The sequence below is a fragment of the Merops nubicus genome, unplaced genomic scaffold, assembly GCF_000691845.1.
Source record: "Merops nubicus isolate BGI_N331 unplaced genomic scaffold, ASM69184v1 scaffold19809, whole genome shotgun sequence".
Lineage (NCBI taxonomy): Eukaryota > Metazoa > Chordata > Aves > Coraciiformes > Meropidae > Merops > Merops nubicus.
The window spans coordinates 1-10,965 of NW_008631888.1; the positions used below are offsets into that span (position 1 = coordinate 1).

The window sequence follows — 10,965 nt, forward strand, 5'->3', positions numbered from 1 at the left end:
GGGGCCGCTGGGCGCCGGCACGGCCGCGGCCGGCTGGGGGTTTAAAGGGTTCTGCTCCGGTGACTTCGTTATTGTGGCAGAGGCGTTCGGGTACGTTCGGGCGTTTGATGCGGGTCGAACGCTCCAGCGCGGCAACGTGTGTCTTGAATCTGCAGGTACTGGTGGGCTGCGAAGGCTTTAGCGGAGCTAGAACCGCAGTAAAACAGTGGATGAGGCGCAGAATTAAATTGCGGCATCTGGAAGCTTTAAACAGAGCGTCAGTACGTTAAACCTGTCGGAGGTGGCAGCTGTTGGCAGTACCTGGATCCTTCCGTGCCGTAGAGCGGGACCATGTTTGCCAAGCTGAAGAAGAAGATAGCAGAGGAGGCAGCTACTGCTCCCTGGCCCGTCGGAGCTGCCAGGATCCCCAGGTCGGTCAGCAAGGAGTCGATCACTTCTGCGGGAGCAGACTCTGGAGATGACTTTGTAAGTTATGCCTGGCTTTGAATTTTGATTTCCCTTACCGTGTTCCTGGTTTGGTTTTACAGACAACCATCTGAAGTCTAGCATACGAGTTGAATGTGTGTTGTGGTGTCTTTCTGGGTGTGCATCTTAATACATAAATGAATCATCAACCTGAATAAACTTCAGTACTGAGGAGAACATGTTTACATGTTTACCACAGTAGTTACTAGGAGGTTTATATTCCCATGTAACCATCTGTTACAAAACTATCTCAATACAGAACATTGTTAAGCAGGCACAAAAAGAGAGTTAAGCTGTAGTAATATTTAAGTAACAGGGTAGGAAAGCAAGCTAGGTACTGGTTAGCTCTCACCCTGTTTTGGACCTGTGTTCACCCTGGCTCCCTTCCTGGCTCTCTTCTGTTGGAATGAGTTGCTTCTGTCCCTGCCAGGAACCCCTGTGCAGTTGTGTTCCACTCAGGAGTACCATGGTTCCTCCACTACTCTGGTTTAAACTCTTCTGCTAGGAGGCATTGTTGGGGCAAGCGGTGTAATTCCAGGAGTGGGGGGTTAAACAAAGCCCTGCCATGCTCTGCTGCTCCTGTCCATCACATTTTTGAAAACCCAGATGAAGGCACAGCTCACACCCCAGCCAGAGCCAGCAGGACCTGCTGTGTCCCAGCAAGTCAGTCCATGGTTCAGGTTTGCTGCCTGCAAAATGGAGACCTTGTTTGTGTGGTTGAGTCTTAACTCATTTTTTCTGAAGGTCAGCTGAAGTTTCAGATTGGTTAAACAGAAAGTTGGAGCTCCTAATGTTTAAATGAATTTTACAATGGAAATATATTAGTATTGTGTTTTTCTGAAATTCTATTGCACGTAACATTCTGGTGTAGGAATTTGATTTGCCATCTTGAGAGTCTAGAGAACAGAAAACAAATAACACCAACAGCAGGAGTCTTGAGTGGCTTTCAGAAAACCTCCAAGAACTAGTTGGTTTAGCAATATTAATTTAATTGTTCTCAATATTGATTTTTATGGAGAAAAAACCCCATAGGGAGTCATAAGTTGGTTTTGCAGTGGGTGCTGCATGGAAAGACAAGAATGGCATCAGCACTCGCCTGAGCTCACCCGTGTGAAGAGTGGTGCTGTTTCTGTTCTCTGTAGTTTTTCAGAAGATTTCCACTTTTACCCGTGCTGAAAGCTGCCCTGCAGAGCCTTGTTTTGTCACCCTCAGGCCTCCTATTATGCCAGTTCCTCCGTGGTCAGTTTGAACAGGGTTTCTAGCTGTTCCTTTTTGGGAGTGCTGTGTGTGGTGAACAGGCCAGTGTTGCAGAGCTGGCTGTCTAGGCACTTACTGATTTCCTTCTTCAGCATTTTTTTATGCGTTCTGCTGTGCTAGTGCAGCTTACCCCTGTTGTGAAAAGCTGAAGCATTATTCCTGGGAGGGATAGAGTTCAGTATTGGAGAGTTAGTATGTGATGTTAGGATCATTTTTTCAAAATTTTGTAACTTGCATGAGTGTTGTTTTTCCACCGAGGCTTCTGATGGAAGCAGCTCTAGAGAGGATCTTTCATCCCAGTTGTTCCGAAGAAATGAACAAATAAGAAAATTGGAGGTCAAGCTGTCTGGTACGTGTCTTGATAATGTAGCACCCTATTCCTTCAGGAAATAGTTCCCTTTGAGTGTTTTATTAAAAATACATGTGGTTAGGTTTTTTGAAAATTGATTTGTAACAGCCCTGTTGATTGTCACCTGGGTAGCATCCTCTGTAAGTGCTTTCTTATAAGGACTCTTTTCTGCTGATTTCATGACACATTTATATGATTCTTTTGAGAAGCTGGAATGGCTCTCTGTCCCCGTGCTTCAGATAGTGTCTTTCCCCACTTTTATTTATTTCATGTATGTAATAGGTTCTCTTAGTATCTAAGCTTTCTGATATTGACAGCAGCACAGTGCCATCCTTAAAGAAATTAACTTTGAAATGTAGAAAAAGCAAAGGATTCAACATAAAGCAGTCCTGAGCCTTTTTCTCTGCCCAGGGTAACAGCTTGTTCTGTAAAGCCATAGTCAGGGCTCTGCTCTGATGCTGCTCTCCAGCCCTGTGGTATGGAGGGGGTTGGAGACCAGGCTGAACTGTGTTCTGCTGCTGCATCCCAGAGCTCACGGAAGGCTTTGGAAAGTAGGGAAAAGCTCAGGATTATTTAATTCATTCTGGAGACCTACCAGGCTCCTGTTCAGTTCAGGAAAATATAGGATTCAGAATTGTTTTCACATTGTGGTTTGACAGGGCAGAGTGTTCACCTGTTTGCACAAGGCAAACTTCAAAGTGCTGGTTGGGGCTTAGTAGGAGAGAGGGAAACTGTGTCTAGAGACTCGTGCGAGCAGCCCAGCCAGTGAGCAAACCCTCCTTTCTGTTGTTCATAAGCTTCTCCAGGGTGTCTGTGTATTTTGTCTTGTTTTTTTCACACCTGCCTGCCCTGTCCATTCTGCTTGGTAGGCACAGTGGTGGTGGGAGGTGTTGCCCAGGGGGGGTGCAGCCAGGGCTCAGCACCAGAGGCACTGTGAGGCTTCAGCAGCGAGCACGGGACAAGGATGTGAGCATCCTGAACTGCCCCATGCTCACATCCTGCAGTGAGACACTGCTCCTTAACAGAGGTCAATAGGTCACTGCTCTTGAACAGACTAAAAAGTGGGGACAGCTCTTCCTTCTCTGGCACTGCCCTGTTCTGTGTAACCAGCCCACCCAGGACAGGTCCTCCTGTTTGTTCCAACCATTCACCCCGTGGCCGGCGCAGAGCTGGTCACTCGTGTTTGTTGTTATAGTCACCTGAGTTTTCCTCAGAAATCTGATTGAGAAAATCATCATCATCTTCCACTCATCTTTTTTTTTTTTTTTTTTTTTTCTTCTCTGCAAATTTCCTTCCCCAATGTCTGTTCATTCCTGGTCTGTGCCCTTCTCACACAAGATTACGCTGATCAGATCCGAAACTTGCAGAAGATAAAAGAGAAGCTTGAAAATGCATTAGAAAAGCACCAGGATTGTACGTACCTTCTCCTCTTTGTTTTAAGTTGAAAATGGTCGTGGTTGGAAGGAAGCAGTTTTGATATACAGATGTGTTAATAATTTCCTTTCAAACTGTACACTTCTAGGTTGTGAAGAAGTAGAACACAAGTTCTGGCCTTATTTATAGTCTAAAAAGCAGCAGTAGTGTGTTGGCTGTTGAACAGAGTAGTAGTTATACTCCTTTTGCCAAAATTTGGGCTAACACACGGGAGAGATCTTTTTGAAACCTACACCTTTGTTATAATCCAGTGGGGAGCAGTATTCCTATCTGCTGTTGTTTCTGGCATTTGTCCAGCGTGCAAGCATGAGGTAAGAAGTGGCACAGTGTCAGTGCTGGAGAGTCAGGGCAGGATTAAAGACTGGCAGAAGAAGCTACTTAAAGTTATTCATAACTTGCAGGAAATTGAGAAGCAATTTTAAAGATCAGTTTTTAATACAGCTGGTGATTCTCTGTTGATAGCCTCCATGAGGAAGTTTCAGGAGCAGAATGAAGCTCACCAGGCCAGTCGAGCCAAGATGGCTGAAGGAATGGCTTTGGCCTTAGAGAAAAAGGACCAGGTAACAGAGCTCGAACAGCTCAACTCTGACTGTCTGTGGAGACCTGGATGTTTCAAGGAGGTGTCACTGTTAATGAGAGGAGTTGTTTGATGTGTGTGCTCAGTGTGCCAGCGTTGAGGAGCGAAGGGAGTATTGAGTTCAAACACCAGAAACAGTGTCAGATGTGTTGTTGTTCTGACTGTTCTTATTGTTGTTTTTTTAAAAAGAGTCCACAACAAATTCTAATGAAAGGTTAAGCTTGCACTTGGGTTTGGTAAGAATCACTTGCAGCAGATCTGTTGCCACTTATATTTTAGTTTACTTTCTTTTGCTGGTTATTTTTTTAATCATCACCACAACTTAGAGTCTGTTAATACAATTTAATTTTTTTTTAGTTATAATTGTTGTTCTTGAAAGTCTACAAATTAATTTTTTTTTTCTCCTTTCATGTTCAGGAGTGGATGGAGAAGCTGGGTCAAGTTGAAAAGGTAACCAATCTTTGGAGGATTTTTTTGTAAAGTATCTCTGTACTTGTAAGCATCAGCCTGCACGTTTCCTGCAGTTCATCTCTGTCCAGCCCTTTTTATTATCTGATATTTGTGCAGTGGGAGAGCCAAATTTTTGCTTTTGTTACCAGCCCTAGTGCTTCAGGAGACATTTCTGGAATTATTTTTCAGTGGGGAAGTAAAAAATGATGGATTGCAGTGAGAAAGATCTGCTTCTGAAAGGTGGGACAGGAGTTTCCTTTATTACCGCAGAGGCAGCTGGGGTGCAGGAGAAGGCAGTGACTTCATCTTGCAGTAGCTCATCTGTTTCATGAAATGAATGAAAGTATTTAGTTGGGATTTTTTTAATACAGAATTTCAGTCTTTCCAGCTGTTTAGCTCTAGTCTATTTTAAAATATATCTGATTGTGAAGACATTAAGCATACTATCATTAGCTCTCCATTTTTAAGGGTTCAGTCGGGAGATTATTGGCTGAATATGGATTTTTTTTTACGTTTTTGTGGTTTGGTAACTTGCTCCATGTTGCCTCCTGTGACCAGGATGTGGAGGAGTTTCTAGTTCTACATGTCTTGGAGCCTTAAGCTTCTCTGATGATGCCACAAGGTTCCTTCCCTAGACAGTTTAACTAAACTCCAGTTGATGTGAAATGAGCACACAGATATTCTTGGATTCCTTCTGTTTTTGTTGGTTTATCAGGAGAAGAAAATGCTTGAAACACAGTTAAAAGAAATGAAGGAGCAGAGTTTGAACCTTTTTCAAAAAAGAGATGAAATGGATGAACTGGAGGGCTTTCAACAGCAGGAAATTGCCAAAGTTAAACACATGGTAAGATTATTTAAAACTTTTTTTCTTTCTTAAACTTTCTGTTAGAATGCCAAGTTAGTGGTAGCTCCACATTAGTGTTTTTAGCCTTTGTGCCTGTATACAGTCTTTGTTAGTGTCAAATCCCAACAGGAGGTGTATGCAGACAATATTACATAGTTTACTTCAACTGTGACTTTTTCTGGGAGTTGTTTGTTAACTTATTTAATTCAGCTCATAGCACAATAAAAAAGACCAGTGTGAGTGAGAGGCTCTATCAGCACTGCTGGGTCACCTGTGCTGTCAAAGATAACGTTCTAATACTCAGCTTCTGAAAAAGGAAGAATCTCTCAGCAAAACAGAGCAGGAGCTAGAGAGGTGCAGTGGAGAGCTCACCCGTGCCAAGGAGCTGCTTCGGGAGGCGGGCAGTGAGTCGTCAGGCCTGAGGAGGGAGCTCCAGGAGCTGCAGCAGCGCCTGGTGGAGCTGCAGGCGCAGAGGTACGGGCGTGGTGTCCACGGGGGGCAGTGGGTCATCTCCCCTGGGCTGCTGCTTCATGCCCAGGTCTGTCTTTCTGGAAAGGTTTATAAGTGTAGTGAGTTGACTGAATAATTGTTCCTAGTAAACTGATGTGGATGTAAATGCCAAATTTGTATTTCTTCTCAAGCCAATTAAAGTAGTTGTTGTTTAGGGCTTTGTAAGCTTGTTATGAGTTCTTTTTTTTCATAGTTTGAATGCTTAACTGTCACTGGGTTGTTTTGGTTTTGTTTTTTTTTAATATGTGATCAAGCAGTGGCTGGTGTTAGGACAAGACAGTCTTGTTGTTGCTTAGTCCATTTTCATAAGCAGCAGAATCATCTGCTAAAGATTATTTTTCTGGAATGGTGTGTCACTTCTTTTTATTCTCTTTCTGTGAAGAGATGAACTAATGACAACTGAGACAAATGCAGAAAATAAGATCACTGCTCTGGAGTTAAGAGAACAGGAGCTACAAACTGTCATTCAGCAGCTTTCTGTAGACTTGCAAAATGTAAGTTTGAGTTAAGTGAGATTTGATTCAAAGAGCTCCTTGTCTGCAGAAGTTAGATTAGATATCAGTTACGCATTTTTGGAAATATAAGTTTCAAAGCAAGTAATTTCTCAAATTTTTTAGGCTCGAGTTGCAGGTTCTGGTTGTGAGAAGAGACTGGAAATGTTACAAGTGGAGCATGAATCTCTGAAGGTGGAATATGAACAACAGAAGCAAAAGGTTAAGTGTTTTCAGATGCATCTGCTTTTCTTTGGTGTGAAGGTGTAAATTTGTGTAATGCACTGTGAGTTTGAAATCTAGTGTCTAGAAAGTCCTTTAGGATCATATTGTCTTTTCAAAGAGGACTTTTGTCTTTCTGATGTCACTTTTTAAAGTCAAACCACAGTGGATTAACTGAAAGCTTCACTACAAAAAAAAATCAGTGATTTCTTGTTCACACAGATGACTTTTGAATTTGCTGAGAGAAATAAACTCATGGAACAGCTGCAGGAAAAAGTGTCTTCCTTGGAGAAAAAGCTAGAAAGAAACCTTTCAGGGGATGAACACGTGCAGGAGCTACTCAAAGAGGTAATTATACATTTATAGACTGCTTGCAAGTGCAATCAGTGTTTTTTAGGACATACATTCCTTCTCACACATGAATATCATACGTGATGTGTTGCAGGCACGTTTGTCCCTTCAGTGTATTTTGGCACATTGTCAGTGCTGTACAGAATTGTGTGGGTGGTAGCATCGAGCCTGTTCCTGTAGATACTGTCTGTGTTGGTCCTTCTGCATTGTCTGTTTAGGCAATGCATCTCACTGCTGAGAAGCAAAGGAGCAGCTTTTTAACACCCACACAGGAGGTGGAACGACGTGAGGGCTTTATTGGTAAATCCTTACAGAGAACAGCAAACACTTTCCCTTGTTCTTTGTGTTCCATTACCATGACTTGCAAAGCGTCAGGCCAGGGAGGGAGACTGGGTTTGCACATAGGTACAAACCCAGTGTTTTATGTTGGAAGCCTGAGCCTCAGAAGCATTAAGAAACAGCTGAAAACAGGAAAAAACATACCTTTGGTTAGTGCCCTTTCTGTCATTACTTCTCGATCTCTTTCACAAGCACTGATGCTCCTGTTCAGAACCAGCTTGGAGCAGTGTTTCCCCAGCTGGGGACACCAGGGAAGATGTGCTTTCCCTTGCTCAGGCTTGCCTAGAAGACATTTCAGATCAATGTTGCTATGGTACAAACTTGGCTTAGTAAGCCTGAGCCAGTTTAAAGTCAGCACAGGGGGAGTAAAACCTTTTAGAAAGTAACTGCCATAACTAGCAGATGTTTTACCTTCTTTGTGTATCTGCTGTGATGCAGGAGAAATTAAGCTTTCAAAAAAACCTTAAACTTGTCCTGGTTTGGAAAATTAATGTAGCTGCTGATTAGAGTTTAAACCTGGATTATGACAGAATGCCAGTGAATTTCCCATTCTTAATATTAATGATGTCATCCCCAGACAGCATGATGTGTGGAGGTCCTGTGCAGTTCCAAGAGCAAAGCTGTATTGCACATCAAAATAACTGTCCTGGTTTAGTCTGACTTTACTAACAAAAAGAAAAATCTTAATTAAAAAAAACACCTTATCTCTATCCATCCTTTCTCCTTTTCTTCATCTCAATGTGATCACCAGAAGGCTACTCTTGAGCAGAAGCTGGATGAATGGAGGCAGCAGGTACTAGCAGACAGAACACATCACACTGAGGCTGTGAACCAGCTGGAAACACAAGTGAGTCATTTACTATGTCACTACAGATTCCCACTCTGTGCAGCCTCTTTGTTCCCTGTACCTCCTCCCCTCACTGCCCTTGTGACATGCAGCCTTGCCTTTGGCTGAGAGCACATTTCATCTTGAAGGGAAGGTCTTACTGATCAATGTCTCTGGTCATCTCCCCACCTCGGGTGGTGCAGAAGCATCTGGAGGTCATAAAGGTGGAGATCTCATGCATACCTTCCCTGTCTGAAGAGACAGCTGAAGTGGAAGCATTGCTGGGGCTGGTGGCCCAGTGAAGGTTTTAAAAGCAGCATGTATTAAGCAGACAGTCTCTCTGAGCTGTGTACTTACATGTTTTTAATGTTTACCTTCCTCTACTGGGTCATCCCACATTCTGTACATTTCTTCTAATAACGTGGATGCCAGTGGATAAGGAATTTAATGTATGGTTATATTTTAGAATAAAGAACTGGAACAAAAACTACAGATTGCAACAGAAGCATTGAAAAAAAGCAAAGAAGAAGCTGCTGAGCAGGATCTTAAGGTCCAGAAGTTGGTGAGTATCCTGCATGGTGATTCACTAAGCAGTAGCAGATCAGTCTTCAGCATCTCCAGGGACACTCACTTTGTTGTATTTCATTACTCATGTATTTTCTTGCTTTTATTTTGTCTGCTGAACTCATGTCTGTATGTGAGTCAATGACGTTGCTGCCAAAGGAATAGTGTTGCTTCAATTTGAACATATCTCTCATGGAATGGTGTCAAATTCTTGCCAGAACTTCAAAATAACATTTTATTAACAGAGTATTCTTTATTTCTCTTAAGCAAACTGATCTAGAAGATGAAAGAAGTAAATTCCAGCAGCAGATTTTAAGTGAGAAACATCAGTATGATCAGAAAGTTACGGGGCTGGAGTCTCAGATTGCTGCTCTTGAAAGAGCTTGGGAATTGGATAAAACAGCTTCTCAGCACAGGATTGTAAGTACAGAAACTGCTCTGTGGGCCATATGAGTCTTCACAAAATTAGTTTAACATGGCTTGTGGACCTTGCATGTTGTCTCCATTTTCTTAATCAGTGCTCCCTGGTATCATGATAGAAGATCTCGTACTGTGAGAAACTAAATATGAACAAAGCATTTGATGTGTTTAAATAAAGCATTAACATAACTGTATTTAGTGTTTAAGCAATCTTGATTTTATAGAGCCAGCTGGAAAAGGAAAATGAAAATCTTAATGGAAGCAGAGAAGAGCATGAGAGTTCTTTAAAAAAACAAGAGTCTGAATTGAGCAGGCTAAAGGTGAGGCTTTAACTGGTGAGTGACAGCAGTTAAATACAGAGCTGAGTTTGAGAAATGTCACCAGCAGAGTGTGTCATGTCCTCAGGACTTGGAGTCACATTCAGGTTGCATGCACTTAGAGCTGTAAATGTCTCTGATACTCAGTAGAAATGCATTTGAGGAGCATTAGAAATGGCTGAACATTTCCTGAAACAGAATGCTTGGGTCTGCCTAAATCAGGCAGAAATAATATGTTGCCATGTTGTCAGGCATGAAGAGCTTTTCAATCCTGTCAGCAGTAATGAATACAGACCAGGTCAGCATCAAATTCTGCTCACAGCATTCAAAGCAAAAGTTAAAACCTTAAATTGGTCAGGTACTTACAGTCTTTTGACTATAATTTTAGATTGTTGGAAATTTTCTCTGTAGCCACTCTGGGATACAAAACTGGAAAAAAGTTCAGTTGTAGGAAGGGAAGTACTTCGTAGTTGAGAGTTGAGACTAAAAGGATCTTTTAAGCACTGGATATGTTTGGCTTCTTACATCAGTTCTGTGTTGCTGTTAGTTGTGCAGATAGCAGCAGTGCATTGAAACAAAACAGTAACTGTCAATTGGAAGCATAAATCATGTGTCAGAACACCCAGAAAATCTAGTTGCTAATAGATTTGGGTTTAAAGAGGAGACTGACTTGATTTTAGTTGTCTCAGGTAACCTTTGACTGACTTTTGGTTTGCAGAATGAATTGAGCAGCAGAGAGACTGTCAGTGTTGAAATTGCCAAAGCATTGGAAGAAACACGAAAACAGAGGGAGGAATTACAGCAGCAGGTTGGTTAATACCAACAGTCTAAAATGTATTTGGGTGGACCCCACCTTGCACAGACCAGACTAGATTTGGGCTTCATTATCACAGCAGTCAGGAACATTAATGAGTCACATCCTCAGCATGCAGCAGTGGTTGCCTCAGTAAACCTCAAACTTAAGGGTGTTTGTGCAAATACCTGCACAGGAGCATGATCAGCTTAGGTGAGTTCTTCCACTGAAGGATTGTGAAATGCTGCTGACTGCACAGTTTGGGATATTCCTGAGTTTGAGAGCTTAAGAGCTACAGCAGAGTTTGGCAATTGAATACAAATAACTGAGAGGAGGACCAGGTAATAGCAAGTGGATACCTGTGCTCAGAATTTCAGAGCCCATGGAATCTGTATGATGGTGCATAGTCCTCACAGGCCAGGCACCTGGAGCCACTGACTGGCTGACAGTTTGTTTTAAAGAAACCTGTTTGTTCTGCTATTGCTCCTTTCAGTGCTTCAACCACATCTTTGTCCCTCTGAAGCACAGCAGGTGTAAAATTCTGAACTTCCTCACAGGGAGGAGGTTGTGTCCAGTAACCAAATGTAAACTCGAGGTAGTTTTGTTTGTCCTTCCATTAAAAATGGTCGTGGTGGATAATGAGCTTGTGCTTAAGCTGGGAACTGCCAGCTGAGCAAGTTTGACTGAACTTAGTCCCATCTTTGGGTTTATTTATTCTTCTGGGACTGCTGTAGATCTGTGCTGGCTGGGTTCAGC

At 42.5% G+C, this 10,965-nt stretch overlaps 1 protein-coding gene across 1 annotated transcript in view; it reads left to right on the forward strand.

The window, feature by feature from the left end:
* Nucleotides 1-330: 330 nt before the first annotated feature.
* The window catches only part of GOLGA1 (golgin A1), a 15,658-nt gene continuing 5,023 nt past the window's right edge, over nucleotides 331-10,965 (forward strand). Inside the window, exons 1-15 of the mRNA XM_008947751.1 lie at nucleotides 331-465; nucleotides 1,981-2,071; nucleotides 3,410-3,484; nucleotides 3,968-4,065; nucleotides 4,500-4,532; nucleotides 5,248-5,376; nucleotides 5,681-5,850; nucleotides 6,269-6,380; nucleotides 6,504-6,599; nucleotides 6,822-6,947; nucleotides 8,041-8,136; nucleotides 8,582-8,677; nucleotides 8,947-9,099; nucleotides 9,324-9,419; nucleotides 10,135-10,224. Of these exons, the coding sequence (XP_008945999.1) occupies nucleotides 331-465; nucleotides 1,981-2,071; nucleotides 3,410-3,484; nucleotides 3,968-4,065; nucleotides 4,500-4,532; nucleotides 5,248-5,376; nucleotides 5,681-5,850; nucleotides 6,269-6,380; nucleotides 6,504-6,599; nucleotides 6,822-6,947; nucleotides 8,041-8,136; nucleotides 8,582-8,677; nucleotides 8,947-9,099; nucleotides 9,324-9,419; nucleotides 10,135-10,224 (1,596 nt within the window). The remainder of the gene's footprint in view (nucleotides 466-1,980; nucleotides 2,072-3,409; nucleotides 3,485-3,967; nucleotides 4,066-4,499; nucleotides 4,533-5,247; nucleotides 5,377-5,680; nucleotides 5,851-6,268; nucleotides 6,381-6,503; nucleotides 6,600-6,821; nucleotides 6,948-8,040; nucleotides 8,137-8,581; nucleotides 8,678-8,946; nucleotides 9,100-9,323; nucleotides 9,420-10,134; nucleotides 10,225-10,965) is intronic.